The sequence below is a fragment of the Colossoma macropomum genome, unplaced genomic scaffold (genome assembly GCF_904425465.1).
Source record: "Colossoma macropomum unplaced genomic scaffold, Colossoma_macropomum, whole genome shotgun sequence".
NCBI lineage: Eukaryota > Metazoa > Chordata > Actinopteri > Characiformes > Serrasalmidae > Colossoma > Colossoma macropomum.
The window spans coordinates 5,293,808-5,310,896 of NW_023494804.1; the positions used below are offsets into that span (position 1 = coordinate 5,293,808).

At 42.0% G+C, this 17,089-nt stretch overlaps 1 protein-coding gene across 2 annotated transcripts in view; it reads right to left on the minus strand.

The window, feature by feature from the left end:
- LOC118824816 (CXADR-like membrane protein) overlaps window positions 1-15,785 on the minus strand; it is an 88,236-nt gene extending 72,451 nt beyond the window's left edge. For both annotated transcript variants that reach the window (XM_036595237.1, XM_036595236.1), the window contains exon 1: window positions 15,404-15,785. In XM_036595237.1, coding sequence (XP_036451130.1) covers window positions 15,404-15,464 — 61 coding nt within the window. In that variant the 5' untranslated portion in view covers window positions 15,465-15,785. The remainder of the gene's footprint in view (window positions 1-15,403) is intronic.
- Window positions 15,786-17,089: the final 1,304 nt, after the last annotated feature.

Sequence of the window (17,089 nt, forward strand, 5' to 3'; positions counted from 1 at the left end):
AATGAGCAGAGAACCCGAACTTATGTAGAGGACATGTCTTTTATAACAGCAGTTTATATCGTGATTCTGAGATTAGTATGTATAAACAATGATACACGGATGATTCACTGAACTGGCTCAGAGTTCAGACCACATTTCGGACTTTTAACCAACTTGGACTTTAAAATCTTTTGCTCTTTTGAGTGACCCTATACCTCAAATATGTTTATTAATCAGTTTCCTATTGATTTTTTCAGAATCCTGGCACAGAGCTGCTGCTGCTGTTTTCCATTCATACCCACGGACTGAAATATATTAGTGAAGTCCGTGACGTATCTAGAACTTCCATTTTTTCTCAAAAATTGGTCCAACTCATTGTAAAACGTGTCAGTTCTTAATTATGTTATTGGTTAATCTGAGGTGTAAGGCCATCAGTTCAGCTCCTGTTCAAGTCCTAACCAACAGGAGAGCTAGCTTGGCTGTATCTACCTAGAAACCACAGAGAAAAAAATCCTGATTGAATCATTCTCCGTTGGGCATTTCAAGAACTTGAACAATTACGATGATTCTCTCAACCAAAAACAAACAAAACATTACAGATATTTCACAATCTGACCGGACAACAGTACTACTTGTGGAACAGTATGGAGAAACGTAAACTCTCCCCGTCCTCATAGACTCTCTTCTAAATCTGAAGCCAAACAACATTAGCTGGTTAGCGGCTGTCTACTACATAAAACGCTCCACAAAAGCTGCTGCTGTTATTAAGCAGCTAAACACACAGCCAGCCGAGCGCGGGCAATTATCGTCCTCCCAACGCATGATCCCATAAGCGGCCTGTCCCACAAGCCCTGTTACAGCACAAAAGCGCTTAATAAGATTTCCCCTCCTAGATCATACCTAACAAAGGAGCCGGCGGTAAAGAGTAAAGCCGCTCCGGAGAGAGAGGCGGACGTTCGGATACGGCCCTTTGTGCGAGCGGCACGAGGGCTACGGGCGGCCGCTGCGCTGAGTCAGCAGCCAGTCTCCAGGCCTGAGCCGGGTAGACTTTAATTGGCTTGTTAACAAGCAGCTACAGGACGGAGGAAGAGGAGGATTTTAGCATGGCTCAGCATCCGGGAGGTTAATTGACTGAATGGCATTCAGACACTGTTGACCTGGTTAACCCTGCTAGTTCCTGCTAGTGAAACACTCTTCTTACATTGCGCACGATTTCTCACTCGTAACTCACTGAAACAAGCAAAATCGCGTGGACAGTGCAAACGATATCACACTCATGTTTATAAGTGGAAGAGGAGTGTGAATTTGGTCAAAAGTTATTGTTCTTTGCATTTTTCCCAGCATTACTGATGTAAAACCAATGTAAATGTTACTCATGTAACTAAACCATATAACTGAAGAGAAATTTCACTGACTTTTCTAAATTACTGCAAAATTAAAGGGGAACTCCACTGATTTTGCAAAATGAATTAATTGTTTAATAGTTTAGATGTAAACAAACTCATTCAGAGCAGTTTGGTGTAAAATACGCCTTTCTAGGGAAATTTACCGAGTCAGAATTGTTCACCTTTATAGCACTAGGAACCGGACGTCATTATGTCCACACTACGCGTCATCATTTTATCTGCTGTCCAAAATGACCAGTGAACTCACGTGTGCCTTGTAAGTTTTTATATGTCACGCTAATAATGGTGAAAAATACCATTTATTTGGGTACTTTTTTTTTCTTACAATGCCCTGCATGTACCTCTCCGCCCTGAATGCGTTTTGCAGAGCGGTCTGACTGCAGAGCTGCAGATTTACACACCAGCAGTTTCACTCCAGCACAATTCAGCGTGGGTTGCTCTGTATCTGCGTTTTCACTCTCTCTCTTCCTTTTGGCTCTGTCTTCTTTAAACCGCCACAACTCTTTTGTGTTTTCTGGTTCAAATCGATTTGGCTCTATGACGTTTTGGAAACAGACCTCCTCAAAGTCCTCCACATAGTCGGCCATCTTCCAAAATAGGTAAGAAAACTGTGAAAATAAACTGTAAACAGAAGCTGCTGCTGGCGTTAGCCGTGTTGAATGGCTGTAGCTACAGGCTAATAACAACAACGGCACCTTAGCTTGCGCAGTCAAGAATGCGGTTTTGAGAGGAAACACGGAAATAATCCTGGAGTAAAAGTTTATACTAGAAATACGTTTTAGGCCGAAACTTTATGTCTCAGGTATCAAGCAATGCATTTATAACCATTTTGTGTAATAACAGGATGTAGCTTTTAGAGCCATTAAACACATCAGACGTCTGGTTCCAAGTGCTATAATGGTGAACAATTCACACTCTATACATTTCTCTGGAAAGGTGCATTGGTGGTGATAGGAACCAGACGTCCACCTCTAAAAGCTCCCTCACAGAAAAATATTACATGAAATGGTCAAGTTTTACAGGGCTTAAAACATCCATTCAGGGTGGGGAGGTACATGCAATGTGTTGTGAGGCAAAATAGTTCCCAAAGTAAACTTATTTTTACAGATTTTACCATCATCAACCTCAACATCAACTCAGAAGACACATGTAGGTTCACTAGTAATTCTGGACAGTCAATAAAATGGCTATATTTGTAATGTAGATGCCTGGTTCCTATCACCACCACTGTGAAGAAATCTGAGTCTGTAAATTTTGAATTTGGAGAGAAATTTGTGGCACTTTATGCTGGTAACACGTTATTCTGGACGTCCACTGTAATGTCATACGAATACAATTACATTCACCTGCACTTTCCTCTAATCCTAAACCTAATACCCACTCTAACCCTGTACTAAACCCTAATCCTCAGCAGACTTTCACCAGATTTGACTATCACAGCATAGCTAACTATTTGAGCATACACTTGTTTAATCAGTTGGTCTCAATGTTTAACAACAGATCATGTGACCTCCTGCTTGGTTGGAACAAAAGGGCCACACCGGCCCTAAGACTGGACACCCCTGATGTAAATAAAACGTGATCTTTATGGGGCTAATTATTATAAGCACCTTAATAAAGCTTAATTATATCCACTCAATGGCTTTTTATACACATTTTATAAGTACACAGAGCAACATAACCTTTATCTGACATCGCATTTCACTCAGATGGCTCTTCCTGTGTCCAGCGCTCTAAATGGCACGTCTGTTTCTAAATGCCGCATTTCGACACACACAGAGCCGGCGCGGGCATCTCCCAGAGACCTTAGGCTTTTGTCTTTTTTCCAGCAGTGATGTACACTGCAGTTATGCTGTCAAACCGCATGAGCGGCAAAGGTAAAGGAGCCGGGAATAGACGCAGGGGATCGGACGGCTGAGCGAGCAGAGGTGGAGGAAACGCCACGGCACCTGCATTAACCAGCCCTGCACTGTATTTGACATAATACCAGTCTGTCCCCTAAAATAAAGGCTTTCAGAAAGCAGCCAGCAAGCCCACTGCTAGCTATTCCAGGCAGGGAGCATGCTGCTGAAAGATAGGCCAGCCAAGCTTGTGTTTCTTTTCTAAGAAAAAGGGAATTACATCTTCTCCACTGTCGCTGGAAACCTGCCCCGTGTCTGGCTACAGCAAGGTATGAATGGAATATCTGGTCTCGCTGTTTCTGGAGATTCAGAGGCAGGGATGTCGGAGCAGAGGAAAAAAAAAAAACATGTGCATGTGCGATACAGTGGAAGGGCTCGATTTCATTAAGGAGTTTTGTCTAACGACTTGGAAAAAAACAGAAATAGTGGCACCATCTGTTCACTCGCAAGTGAGCGGAGGGAGAGAAGACAAGAGCAAGAGAGATGGAGAGAGAGAGAGAACCTCCTCAGCAACATTCCCTACATGTCAGCTTTCTCAGCTTAATAAGGAACTTAATATAATAGCAATATCACAAATGAATCTATCACTGATTGCATCTGCATGAAAGGTTTTGGGATGTTTATCTTGAGTGCAGCATAATAATAATCATCATTACTTACATTACAGAAACACGTTGGCAGAGATGATCGCTCTTTGTCACAGAGGCGAAGCAAACATTAGGGCCCACAAGGCCCAGCTACACATTTTATCCCAACAAATATCCATCATTTAGGAATGCATTCATTTGAATCATGCGCCCATTGTATAACTACACTATATGGCCAAAAGTTTGTGGACATAGCCATGCAAAGACAAACAGTGGCAGTAGAACTGGTCTTCCAGAAAAGCTCAGTGACTTTGAATGTGGAAATTTGTGAAATATCTGCTCCACTAGATCTGCCCTAGTCAACTGTAAGTGCTACTGTTGTGAAATGGAAGCGTAAAGAAGCAACAACAGCTGAGCCACAATGCGGTTAGCCATGCAAAGGCAGACAGCATGGCTGCTAAGGATGGACTATCGCCTATCCTCTGTTCCATCACTCACTAGAGTTTCAAACCCACCTCTGGAAGCCACATCAGCACAACAACAGTGCAGGGAGCTTCATGGAATGGGTTTCCATGGCCGAGCAGCTGCACGCAAGCCTAACATCACTATGCGCAATGCCAAGCGTCGGCTGGCGTGGTGTAAAGCACACCACCAGCACACTGCCACTGGACTCTGGAGCAGTGGAAATGTGTACTCTTGAGTGATGAATCATGGTTCACTATCTGGCAATAAAGTTTGGTGGAGGAGGGATAATGGGCTGGGGCTGTTTTTCAGATTTTGGGCCCCTTAGTTCCAGTGAAGGGTGATGTTAATGCTGCAGCATACAAAGATATTTTAGAGAATTATATCCTTAAAACTTTGTGGGAACAGTTTGGGGAAAACCCTTTCCTGTTCCAGCATGACTGTGCTCCTGTACACAAAGCTCCATAAAGACATGAGTTTGGTGTGGAGGAACTCCAGTGACCTTCACAGAGCCTAGACCGCAACCCCCCTGAACACCTTTGGGATGAACTGGAATGCAGATTGTGAGTCAGGCCTTCTTGTCCAACATAAATGCCTGTCCTCACAAATGCTCTTTTGACTGAACAGGCACAACTTCCCACAGACACACTACAAAATCTTGAGGACTGCCTTCCCAAAAGAGTGGAGGAGCTGGGAGGATGGTATAGCTGGAAAAGTGGGCCTAACTCCATATTAAAGCCCATGGTTTTGGAATGGGATGTCCAAGAAGCTCATATAGATGTAATGCTTAGGTGTCTACATACTTTTGGCCATATAGTGCATCTTTAGTTTTGTACTACTTTATTGTTTATGGTCATCTCCAGTGTTCTCACAGTCTCACATTCAGTACTGTTAGCCCCAGGTAAAATGCTAAGGAACTGCTAAATTGCTAACTGCTGCAAAACAGAAGAACCTTCTTTGTCACCAGTCTTTCAGTCCCACTTTGGTCACAAAGAGATTCAAACTGCAAATTTGTAGTCTTACTGCAGCTTAATGCATTCCTTTCCTCACCCTTGAGATCCTGACAATAACAAGGTCCTGATCCAGATTTAATAATGTCCCGCGGCAGGCCGCACATTCTGACCTTGGTCTTTTCTTCCAGAAACACAACACTACCAGAAACCCACTCCAAATCATGCACTGTAGCAGAAGTCAGGGTGGGCAAAAACAAACAGGCCATCACGCACACTTTAATAACTCTCTGGAGTGTTTTCTTTGCAAACAATCCCCTCTCTGACCCGCAGGTAGCCGCCAAAAGCCCTGAGGTAACGCTCTCCCCAGACGCAAGCAGGCCAGCTGAGCCAGCCTATAAATTCCAGAGAGCGACTCCGAAAAAAGACAAATATTTTGTAAAGGAATATTTGCCTTTTCTTACAATGAGCGCATAAAGGTGAACGCAGGTGGTTTGAATTATGGGAAATGGAAACCATTCGAAAGCATCTCGAGCCCTTCCTGTCTTCTCCCCCTGCAGTCTGCTAGTAATTTAGGCGCTCATCTCTCATCGGGCCCTGGGATTTGCAGGTCGCAAAGCAGCCAAAGCTGGTCATGGCCGAGGGTGGACTTCAAAGCGGCAGTGACCAAGTTACTAAAAAGTGCGCCTGCATGTGCGGAGGTGAAGGCGAAGTGGGACTTTGAGCAGCTGGTGCTGAAACGTTCATCATAACAAGCTCCCCCGCTTCCTCCTCCAAACATTCATTTATGCAAATGAAGGTCCAGGAGCAGCTGAGGTACCAAACTTGGTGATCATAGAGCTGCACTATGTACATATAAGAAGTGGTGTTACTGAGTCAGGAGGGGGAAAAGGGCTAGAATATGGTGTAAATAAATACCTGTAAAACCTGCCTCAATGTTTAAGTCTCATACACAAACTCAACATTATACTTATGAAGATATGATGACAACAGTAGATAATTTACTCAAATTCTCAGAAGACATGTCCTTCACCAAGTTTTGACCGAGTTCTCTTTGAATTCTTTTCAACGCTCTCACAATCATCAGATTCATCCACTCGGGGAAGGGGTCCAAAGCACAACCAACGAAAATCCATCCATGCATGCAATTACACATTTCCACCAGAGAGGGCTCCAAATCCCCCAATCTTGCATAGTGTAGCGTTAATGCGTGCCAGAATAAGCCGAATCCAGCACCTCCCAGATTGTGTCCAGCACCTATTTTGACAGATCCTGTATCTTGTTCATATATGACATACCCTGCGATAATCCATAAATACATTTAGTGAAAAATCTGAATATTTTCCATAAACAACTTGCTACATATCCATACAAATGTGTTGCAAATTTGACTAAAAAGCTAGATATTTGGGCTCAGCCTCACACAATCCCCCCACTAAAGTATGGACTGACATACACCACGCACTTAAATAGCCACAACTATCCAGTTTTGGTCAGTTGTATTCTTATAATCCTAAAATCTGACATTACTGGGAAACTTACCATTGAGCTGCTTGTCTAATGCAGCTTTTTTAACGTTGCACACTTTTTTTATGCATCTTATTCATCTACTTACCAATCACCAAATCAGGCTCCTGGATCTGTCACAGGTTCTGGAACCTCAACATTTACTAATTAAGCACTGAAACTAAGGCTTGATTTTTCATTGAATGCTGCTGCCTGATTGCTGAAGTGGTTTTAATGTGAGTTTATCTAGATTACTTTATGTATTATCACTGCCATATCATATGTGTGTGCAATCCGTAAAGATCCTGTCAGGGCAGATTCAGACGGGACTAAAATTACTAACAAATGCTGGTAATTATTACTTTATCCCACCTCCCCATGTCCTGTCCTAACAGTACTTTAGACCACGTATTAGCGTTGTGTGGTATAACGGTCATAAGTTATAACATGATAGAGCAACATTAGCCTGAAAATAGTCGTAGCCCAATGAAAACACATCCAACATAACAATCTGAAAATGAAGCACCCTCTAATTTCACAGGTACTGTCAACCTGCACTGTTGAGCTAAACAGTTCTTATGATCATATTGTGCTGGTTTTGGTGTCATGTGCTGCTAGCATCAGGAAACACCCCAGAAAAACTATGCACAACAGTGGCTCTACAACACCATAGATTGTGGCCAGTCAACATCGTGCTGTCAGGTATGAGGGTAAACTTGTGTAATTTGAACATCAGTTAGCTGGAACTGCACCTGTTCTGTGGTGAGCAGAGCTGTTATCATGCTAGCTTGAGCTTTTTTTATTTTATTTTTTTTATTTGAAATGCAGGATGAGATGGAACAGACGAAACATAAATGGCACTTTTATGCCTTTTTTCTGCACTGATATTACTGTATGCCTCTGTGATATTTGAAGGTATGAAAAATGTAGCACTGATATAACCTAATATAATCTAATGTAAAACATAACATCACATGTTGTTTCTTGTTAAGTTGAGAACCTTTCCTTGCATACAACGCTGGGAGGTTTAAGCAGCTGTCAGAAATCTCTCTCTCTCTCTCTCTCTCTCTCTCTCTCTCTCTCCGTGCTCTGCATCAAAGTGCTCAGCCACGTCTCCTGAGTGTACTGTGTGTGTTCCGCTCAGGTGGAATGAGACATATGATAATGACATACGTGTGTGTGAGTGCTGAGCCCTGTGCTCTGTAACAGGTGAGAGTATGTCAGCCTGTGGGGGAGCCGAGCGGCAGAATGTTTATGGGGAGTGTTGAGGAGTGTTTTTGAGTGTTGAGGAGTGTTGGGGGTTTTGGAGAGTGTTGGGAAGTGTTGAGGAGTGTTGGGGGTTTTGGAGAGTGTTGGGAAGTGTTGAGGAGTGTTGGTGAGTGGTCAGGAGTGTTCAGGGTTTTGGAGAGTGCTGGGGAGTGCTACGGAGTGTTTGAGAGTGTTGGGGAGTGTTTGTGAGTGTTGGAGAACATTGGGGAGTGCTGAGGAGTGTTGGGAGTGTTGGACAGTGTTGGAGAGTGTTAGGGACTGTTAGAGAGCACTGCAGAGTGTTAGGGTTGTTGGGAAATGTTCGTGAGTGTTGGAGAGCATTGGGAAGTGTTGAAGGGTGTTTGTGAGTGTTGGGGAGTATTTGTAAGTGTTGAGGAGTGTTTTTGAGTGTTAGGGAGTGTTGGAGTGCATCTGAGAGTGTTGAGAAACATTAAGGAGCTTTGGGGAGCATTGGGGAGCATTGGGGAGTGGGTCTCTGGTGTGAGTGAGTGTTGAGGATTGTTTTAGAGTGTTGGGGAGTGTTGGGGCGCGTCTCAGAGTGTTGAGGAACATTTAGGAGCTTTGAGGAGCATTGGGGAGCATTGGGGAGTGTTGGGGAGTGGGTCTCTGGTGTGAGTGAGTGTTGAGGAGTGTTTTTGAGTGTTGGGGCGCATCAGAGAATGTTGAGGAACATTTATGGAGCTTTGAGGAGCTTTGAGGAGCGTTGGGGAGTGTTGGGGAGTGGGTCTCTGGTGTGACTGAGTGTTGAGTGTGTCCGTGCTGCGTGTGCTGTGTGTGTAGATGTCACTCTGATTTGGGAGAGAGGGCTGACGCGGCTCTCGGTGAGGGGTGTCCCCTGCTGTGATGTGCTCTGCTAATTAAAGACAGCAGTGTGTCCCTCTGGGGACAGGTCCACACACACACACACACACAGAGTTTGTATTCCTGTCTTATGAGAGTATTTAATGAACTCCATTATCTTTTGTATAACTGGAGCTGAACACTGCTGTATAAACATATCGCTACTGTCGGAATAAAACTTCGTATCTCCATATTTTTTTCTGTTTTTGACATAATTTAAAAATGCCTGTTGTCCTTTTCATTGTGTGTAAATTTCATGATGAATGGACCAAAAGAAACGGCCCAAAATTACTTGGACAAAAAGTCTGGTTCCATTTACTTTAAAAGTAGTGTATGTTTTTTCCTTCTCCTGTAAAGTTACCATTTTGGAGATATGAAGTTTTCTTCCAACAACAGCGAATATATAGAACCAGGTAACTTTAAATGGGAAGGAAAATGGTCTTAATTTTAACTCATTATAGAAGACATTTTGACGTGATATATCTGGTTTGGAGCCGGCTTTACATATAAAAGAAATATACAATGCTATATTAGAGTTGATACCAACTTCATTACAGAAATAAAAATGTGTTTAACATGAAACAATGAAACAAGATCACTTGCTTCAGATCTGAAAACATCCACAGGTGTTTCTGTCCATCCTTCCACTGTGAGAAGATGACTCAGCGCTGTGGGTCTGAAAGGATGTGTAGCTGTCAAGAAGAACCTCACTGAGAAAAGGAGACGGACACATCAAACAAAGAAGCTGAACAATGGACTGACCACCCCAGAGTCCAGACCTCAACACCACTGAATGTGTTTGATTACTTCAGGAAATTATCAACCAGCTTCTAAGACTGAACTTTGGAGGTGTGTCTGTAGATTTCTTAGAGAAACTGAAAGTGAGTCTCCTGAGAAGAATGGAAGCTGTAATAAAGGTAAAGAGTGGACAAACTAAATATTAAAAACTTAAAAAGAATAAAAGAAAAATTAAAAAAATTTAGTTGTTGAGGCTTCTGTGTTGTTGTCAAACATGTTTTCTGCTTTTTTCTGATGCTGACAAATAAAAAACTTGTACTTAATGGCTGTTTAAGCTGGAAATTAAATAACTCTAACTTTTGTTCTGTATATATGCATAACCTCACAGGTGCCAACCAAGGACACAATGCTCGTGCGCTCATCATCTTGGAGACACTATTTGGTCCCGATAAAAAGCTAAATACACGATCGCAGAGACACAAACCCGCGCACACGTTCACAGGCTGCAATGAGAAGTGAGTGGTGTGGACGAGTTGTTTATAAATAGTCCTGAGTGACCTCTTTTATTAGAAATCCTCTCTGCGCCCTGTCTTTGCATGACGCGTGGGATGTGTTACTATAACTGCTACTACGTTCTCCTCTCAGACGCGAAGTTCTCTGCCACTTTTTTGGAAAGTGTTCCGATCTCACACTGAGAAACTTATCTGACTTCAGTCGCTCTTAGCTTCCCGTTTGATGTGCTCAAGCTAATATTGTCCTTGGGGATGATCCTCCGAACTGTGTTCGCATAAACCATCTCCAGCACTCGGAGGCAAATAGCTACTTTGTGGAGGCAGCTGCCTCTCTCAGCGTGCGGTGTTGTATTATTGATTCGGTAAACACGAAATTGACGAGACCGGTTTTTTGAATATGGTTCATTTTGGTGCTGAAGAATGATTTGCACAAAAGGAATGAACGGCAAAGCTTTAACTGAGTCGTAAGAAAATCCACACAAAACAATTTCAAAGAGCTAAAGATGTGAAGCAGAGGTTCAGATCTGCTCGTTGAAGGCCGTGGATCTGAACGAATTCAACATTACAAGACAAAACCAGCTCCATCCAGGCAAAGGAATGAAACTAATTGCTTCCCAAATAAAAAAAAAAAAACTGAAAGACTACTTTATGAGGTCAAATGCCAGGCCGTTCGGCAGGCCAAGTAGGCGGCGAGTCCGCGGTAAATGCTAATTAGCTTCGAAAGGTTGTGCCGTGAACATGTGGGGTCAGATAAGCCAATAGATTCTTCCACTGCTAGCCTGCTGGTCCATGTTGTTGTTATTCAAGTCATCTTGACAGGAGCATTCACAGAGAGAGAGAGAGAGAGAGAGAGAGGAGAGAGTGAGAGAGAGAGAGAGAGAGAGAAGAGAGAGAGAGAGAAAGAGAGAGAGAGAGAGAGAGAGAGAGAGAGAGAAAGAGAGAGCGGGGCTAGTGCACAGCGAGATGTCACTTCCTAACCTCTGGTTCTGGGGGCTTGTGTCATCTCCACACTTGACAGATACTTTGCCTGGCCCTGGAGATCCAGTCTAAATATAGACAGGGCACAGATCTTCGCTTTAACTTACTGTTTACATTTATACAGCGCTTCAAGCAAGGCCACAAATATGTAGACACACTCACATCACGATACCAATTAACAATAAGCAATACAAAATACATAGGCTGCACAATTTAGGGGTCCATTTTCTACATATAGTCATATTTAATTTTTTCCACTGAGGTCCACTTATGACATCTGTGTTGCTTTCTGTCCCAAAACCATAATCATAATCATAACTGACCATTTCCCAACCTTGCTCGATCCCTTATATATATAAAAAATGTCATAATTGATTCTGTTCCCAACCTCTTTTTATACCTTACAGTTTAACAGGCTGTTCTTGTTGATATGTATATATGTACACATGGTATATGTATGTGTATGATAAATGTAAATGGGCTCTGTTCTGATTGGCTGCCCTGTATTGTACCACAGTCCAGGCTGAAACACTCCTTATAACTTCAGCATGAATGGGCGGGGCTAAAGTGCAGTAATGAAATGGTGGATATGTGTGCTGGTATTTACATGTTGCTTTATATGGGATATTTACATTTATGCAGGTTCAAGCTCACAAATATTCACGCATATTCATACGATAATGACTAGCAAGAAAACTAACAAGAAAATACAAATAAAAAATTTGCATCATTAACATATATATATGCCTGCCACCCAATGACAGCTGGGATAGGCTCCAGCACCCCACCGCGACCCAGAAGGATTAGCGGTTTAGATGTTGGATGGATGGATAATATATATATATATATATATATATATATATATATATATATATATATATATATATATATATGTGTGTGTGTGTGTGTGTGTGTGTGTGATGGTGTGTATGTGTGTTTATATATGCATATGAATATATTAAAGACGCAGAATATATCGCAGAATATTTCTTTTCATTTTAAGTCCGCACAATGTTGTTGTCCAGGTTGTACATTTTTCTCATATTTTATTTCTTCCTGAGGTTCACTTATGACATTTATTGGAGTTTATATACCAAAAATATAATTATTGATACTTTTTCCAACCTCTTTATATCCCTTACAATTAAAAAGGCTATATATATACATATATATATATATATATATATACATATATATATATTAATGAGCTGTGTTGTAATCGGCGGTCCTATATTTGGCTAAAACACTCCTTATACCTTCAGCATGAATGGGTGGAGCCAAAGTGCTGTAATTTGGACAGGTGAACTTGGTTTTGTGACATCACAAAAACAATGAATTCCAAATGGGCTGTTTTTGCAGTTGTTTTGCTGTTGTATGTACTGCAGGCACTGGGGAGTGAATATGTTTTGAAACCTTAACATTGTTTACACACTAATAGTAATATCGGCCTCCACAATACTCATATAGACGGCTCCAATGACCAAATACGCCTCAGACTAATCACCGCGTCTTTCAGTGTGTGCTGTGAGGATCCTGACCAATCACAAATGTTTCTGGGACTTTGGATGAATCAGGTATGAATTTGATCCTTCATACATATATTATCTATTTAAAATGTATATTATTTCTCTTTCAGCTTCTGGACAGCTCAGTTTCGAACTGGTTTACAGCGCCATCCAACATCTCTGACAGATCGAAACATCAAAAAAGAACAGAAACATATTTTGATCAGACACTCAGTGACATTCACCAGCACTGTGGCAATCTGGTGCAGAATTTTAAGAACCTCAGCATCAAAGACTGGCAGTGAAAGCACACACCACGCGCCGTTCATCCAAGACATCTGCTCCGATGAGCATCTCGGAGCGCGCGTCTAGTGGGCCGAGATTTATAAGGTTTGCCGTAATGAAAAAATAGAAAACAGGCTAATTATTTCATTAAATATGCACTGAAGACAAACTCAGTCAAACAAGCAGTCCTGTAATTAAAGCAGAGCTAAAAAAGGCAGTCCGGGCTACTCAAGCGAAGCCCCCCTAGTTTTCCGCCCACTTGTTTTGCTTTGTTTATACGGCCGTGGGGGCGGATGATTGCCACGAGGAGCGCGTGCTGTCCGGCCTGCACGGCCTGTCTAGCATACAGCTTTAATGCAACTAATGAAAATGCTCTCCCCGGCATGGACTAGGCAGGCTAGCTGACCTGTCCATGCGGCAACGTGTTTTGGTAGCAACTGTTGCTAGGTAGGACAAGCTTTACTGAGCCATTCAACTAACAGCAGTTTAGTGCTGCTACTACGGATGTCTCTATTCATTTATTTATTTATTTATTTATTTATTTATTTGCCTGCTAATTCGATCCAGGTACTTTAGTACTGAGTATCGGTCGATACCAATCCGATCCAATATTTGTGTTTATTAGATAATACAGCCTTACAGGCAAAGTCTCTGCAATAGTTTTGTTTTTCGCCCACTCGCGAGTGAAAAAGATGGCAGGAAAAATAGCTTCACATTTCAGACATTTAGATCTCTTATCTTCTGAAAACTTGCTTGTATTGTGTCATATTGTTGTGTTGTAACTAGCATGTTAGCTTTGGCTTGTCTATTAGCTTTGGGCTAACACAAGCTTGTAGATAGTGTTAAATCAGGACACTACAAAGCATGACTTTTGTTTAAAATATAGTGTTTTTATCATTTTTAATGTGTTAATAATCTGAAAACAGCTTCATCAAAATTAACGTTCACTACTGAAATTTGTGTAAAATTACAAAAATGACCATTTACATTATTCCTATGACAGTAGGAAAAAAAAAGAAAAGAAACAAAAGATTGGAACTGGCTTAATATAGCATCAAAATAAGCCTGGATCAGCTCCAATTCTGATCTCGTATCATTTCAAATGAATAATTTTCAAAATTTATGAATTTACCAGCATTTTGTAAAGCTTGCAAAAAAAAAAAAAAAAGGCCTTTATGAGCAGAGCACTAATGAATGCCATGCTCTTACACTGCGAAACATGCGTCCAGAACACACAGGGGTTCGTAAAGAGCTGAGCAGATGTCCAGGTGGTGGACTTTCGCATAGGGCAGAACAATTTCGAGCGCTCCAGGGTATATGCTGTGGACGACTGAGTGTTTTCCAGCCTTTACTCCAGACTCAAACGTTGATGCAGTTATTGGTTTAGTCCTAATGGATCCTGGTCCCTGTTGAAATTCCCCAGGCTGCTGACTCTGGGCAACTCCGGGCAGATCATGTTTCAGCGCTGAAGGCTCTTATTGGTCACTAAGACTCTATAAGACAGGGTCTGAACCACTAAATCACTGAAGCACACAATGGAGGGCATTTTTAACACTACATCAGATACAATTAAACAACAGAAACTCCAAGCTCATCAAAAGTGAATCTGAGCTGGTGGACAAGGAAACATCTGCGTCTGCAGCACCTCAGCTGAGCACGACGAAAGAGCTCCAGCTAACTTTCAGAAACGGAGCCCTTACACAGATATCAGACATCTCAGAGAGATAAACATTAACATTAGCTGAATGTAGAAACAGCAGCACATAAGAGCTGATATGAGTGGCAAAGTGATAAATCATTAATCTGAACATCTGCTGGGAAACACTTCTGAACTCCGGCCAGAAAGATGGATGGATGGATAGATAGATAGATAGATAGATAGATAGATAGATAGATAGATAGAAGGACAGATAGACAGATAGATAGAGAGATAGATAGATGGACAGACAGACAGAGATGGACAGACAGACAGATAGACAGACAAATAGGTAGACAGACGGACAGAAAGGAAGGAAAAAGAAAGAAAGAAAGAAAAAGAAAGAAAGAAAGAAATGGCAGCTACTTATGCACAATAGTCATTAAAAGAAAGAAAAAAGGAAAAAAGAAAGAAAGAAACCATGAAAGAAAGAAAGAAAGAAAGAAAAACAGAGAAAGAAAGAAAGAAAGAAAGAAAGAAAGAAAGAAAGGACGTGTAAAGTATGTATGCTATAATATTTGGTAATAACATAATTCATACCCAATAAAGTGATGCTATAATAATGTGACCGCAGCTCTTCCCAGATTATTCCAGCTAATCAGAATTCCTGAACTACACGCTCGTGTCAGGAATTCCGCGCATTAGATCAATCACACTCTGCCATCTCCAGCTCGCGCTGTCACGCACCAGCCTGCTCCCACTGTAAACTCAGCTGCCACCGCTAACTGGACCCTGAGACCACCGCGAGATCCCCCCTCACCTCCCCACGCGCTGTGGACAGAAACTCACCTAGCAGCAGAGAGGCGAAGGTGGCAGACATCGCGCGCGCTGTGTGGAGCGGCGATCCCATCGAACTCGACTCGCGGCGCCTCAGCAGCAGCTCGACTCATTGAAAACTGAGTCTCAGTCCCGCAGACTTGGGGCGCTGAGCGCTGTGTGTGTCCAGCATGGCTCCATCATTCACTGACCCGTCCAGAACACAGCGTTAAACTTCCCCTCCACTTCGCCAGGGATGCGAGATCCAGCCTCCAGCCTGCTTCACCCGTTAAAGAACACACTCGCACACTCACGCTCTCTCACACACACGCACAGCCGGCGTGCTGGAGGTGTGTGTAGAGGAGTGGGGACCTCTGCAGTTTTGCAGGCGCACACTTTCTTCACTGAGCGTAGGACCTGATTGGTCAGCCTAAACCGACAACGGGTGTGTTTTGGTTTTATTTCCCACATCTTTTCCAACAAACCCTGCCTCCTGCGCTGGGATTGGCTGGTAGCGTCCGCTTCGGCCTGAGCTCGGATTGGCCAATAGTTACTACTCGATCCGCCCAAACGTGTCATTAACCAGTCGTAGCGAATGAGGTCGAGTTTGGCTGAAAACGGGTGGAAAATAAAATGCGAAGTTCGAATCTTTTTATTGAATCGTTGTATTCGAACTGCTCGTTTCAGAGAATCGAATGTTCGATTCGTTTCCGCTCAGGATGACGAATGATTAGCATGAGCAGCTTGTGGTAAAGGCTAATGGGTCAGTTGAACCAGTAGGCTTATGGTGATGGCCAGGACATACCTGTAACACACCTTCCCCCAGTCAGGCTGAGACTGTGACTGTGACATTAAAAGAAATGTTCATTAAAAAGGAGAAAGAAAGAAACAAACAAACAAACAATCAAACAAACAAAAAAGTAGGGAAGAAAAAACGAAGGAAAGAAAGAAAGAAACAAACAAACAAACAAACAAAAAAGTAGGGAAGAAAAAACGAAGGAAAGAAAGAAAGAAACAACCAAACAAACAAAAAAGTAGGGAAGAAAAAATGAAGAAAAGAAAGAAAGAAAGAAAGAAAGAAAGAAAGAAAGAAGGAAGGAAGGAAGGAAAGAAAGAAAGAAAGAAAGAAAGAAAGAAAGAAAGAAAGAAGAAAGAAAGAAGGAAGGAAGGAATGAAGGATGGAAAGAAAGAAAGAAAGAAACAAAGAAAGATAGAAAGAAAGAAAGAAAGAAAGAAAGAAGGAAGGAATGAAGGATGGAAAGAAAGAAAGAAAAAGGAAAGAAAGAAGAAAGGAAGTAAGGAAGGAAAGAAAGAAAGAAAGAAAGAAAGAAAGAAAGAAAGAAAGAAAGAAAGAAAGAAAGAAGGAAGGAAGGAAGGAAGGAATGAAGGACAGAAAGAAAGAAAGAAAAAGGAAAGAAAGAAGAAAGGAAGTAAGGAAGGAAAGAAAGAAAGAAAGAAGGAAGGACGTAAGGAAGGAAAGAAAGAAAGAAAGAAAAAGAAAGAAAGCATTAAAAATGTTTCATTAAAAAGAGGAAGGAAGGAAGGAAGGAAGGAAGGAAAGAAAGAAAGAAAAAAGGAAAGCTATACATGCCATAATACAGAGAGTCATGATTACAGTGAGTCAGACTGGTTCGCTGTACATTCGCCTGCTAAATAAAACACTAACAGCACACAAGGAAAACACTACATCTCAGGAGCTTCAGACTCAGAGGACGTGGT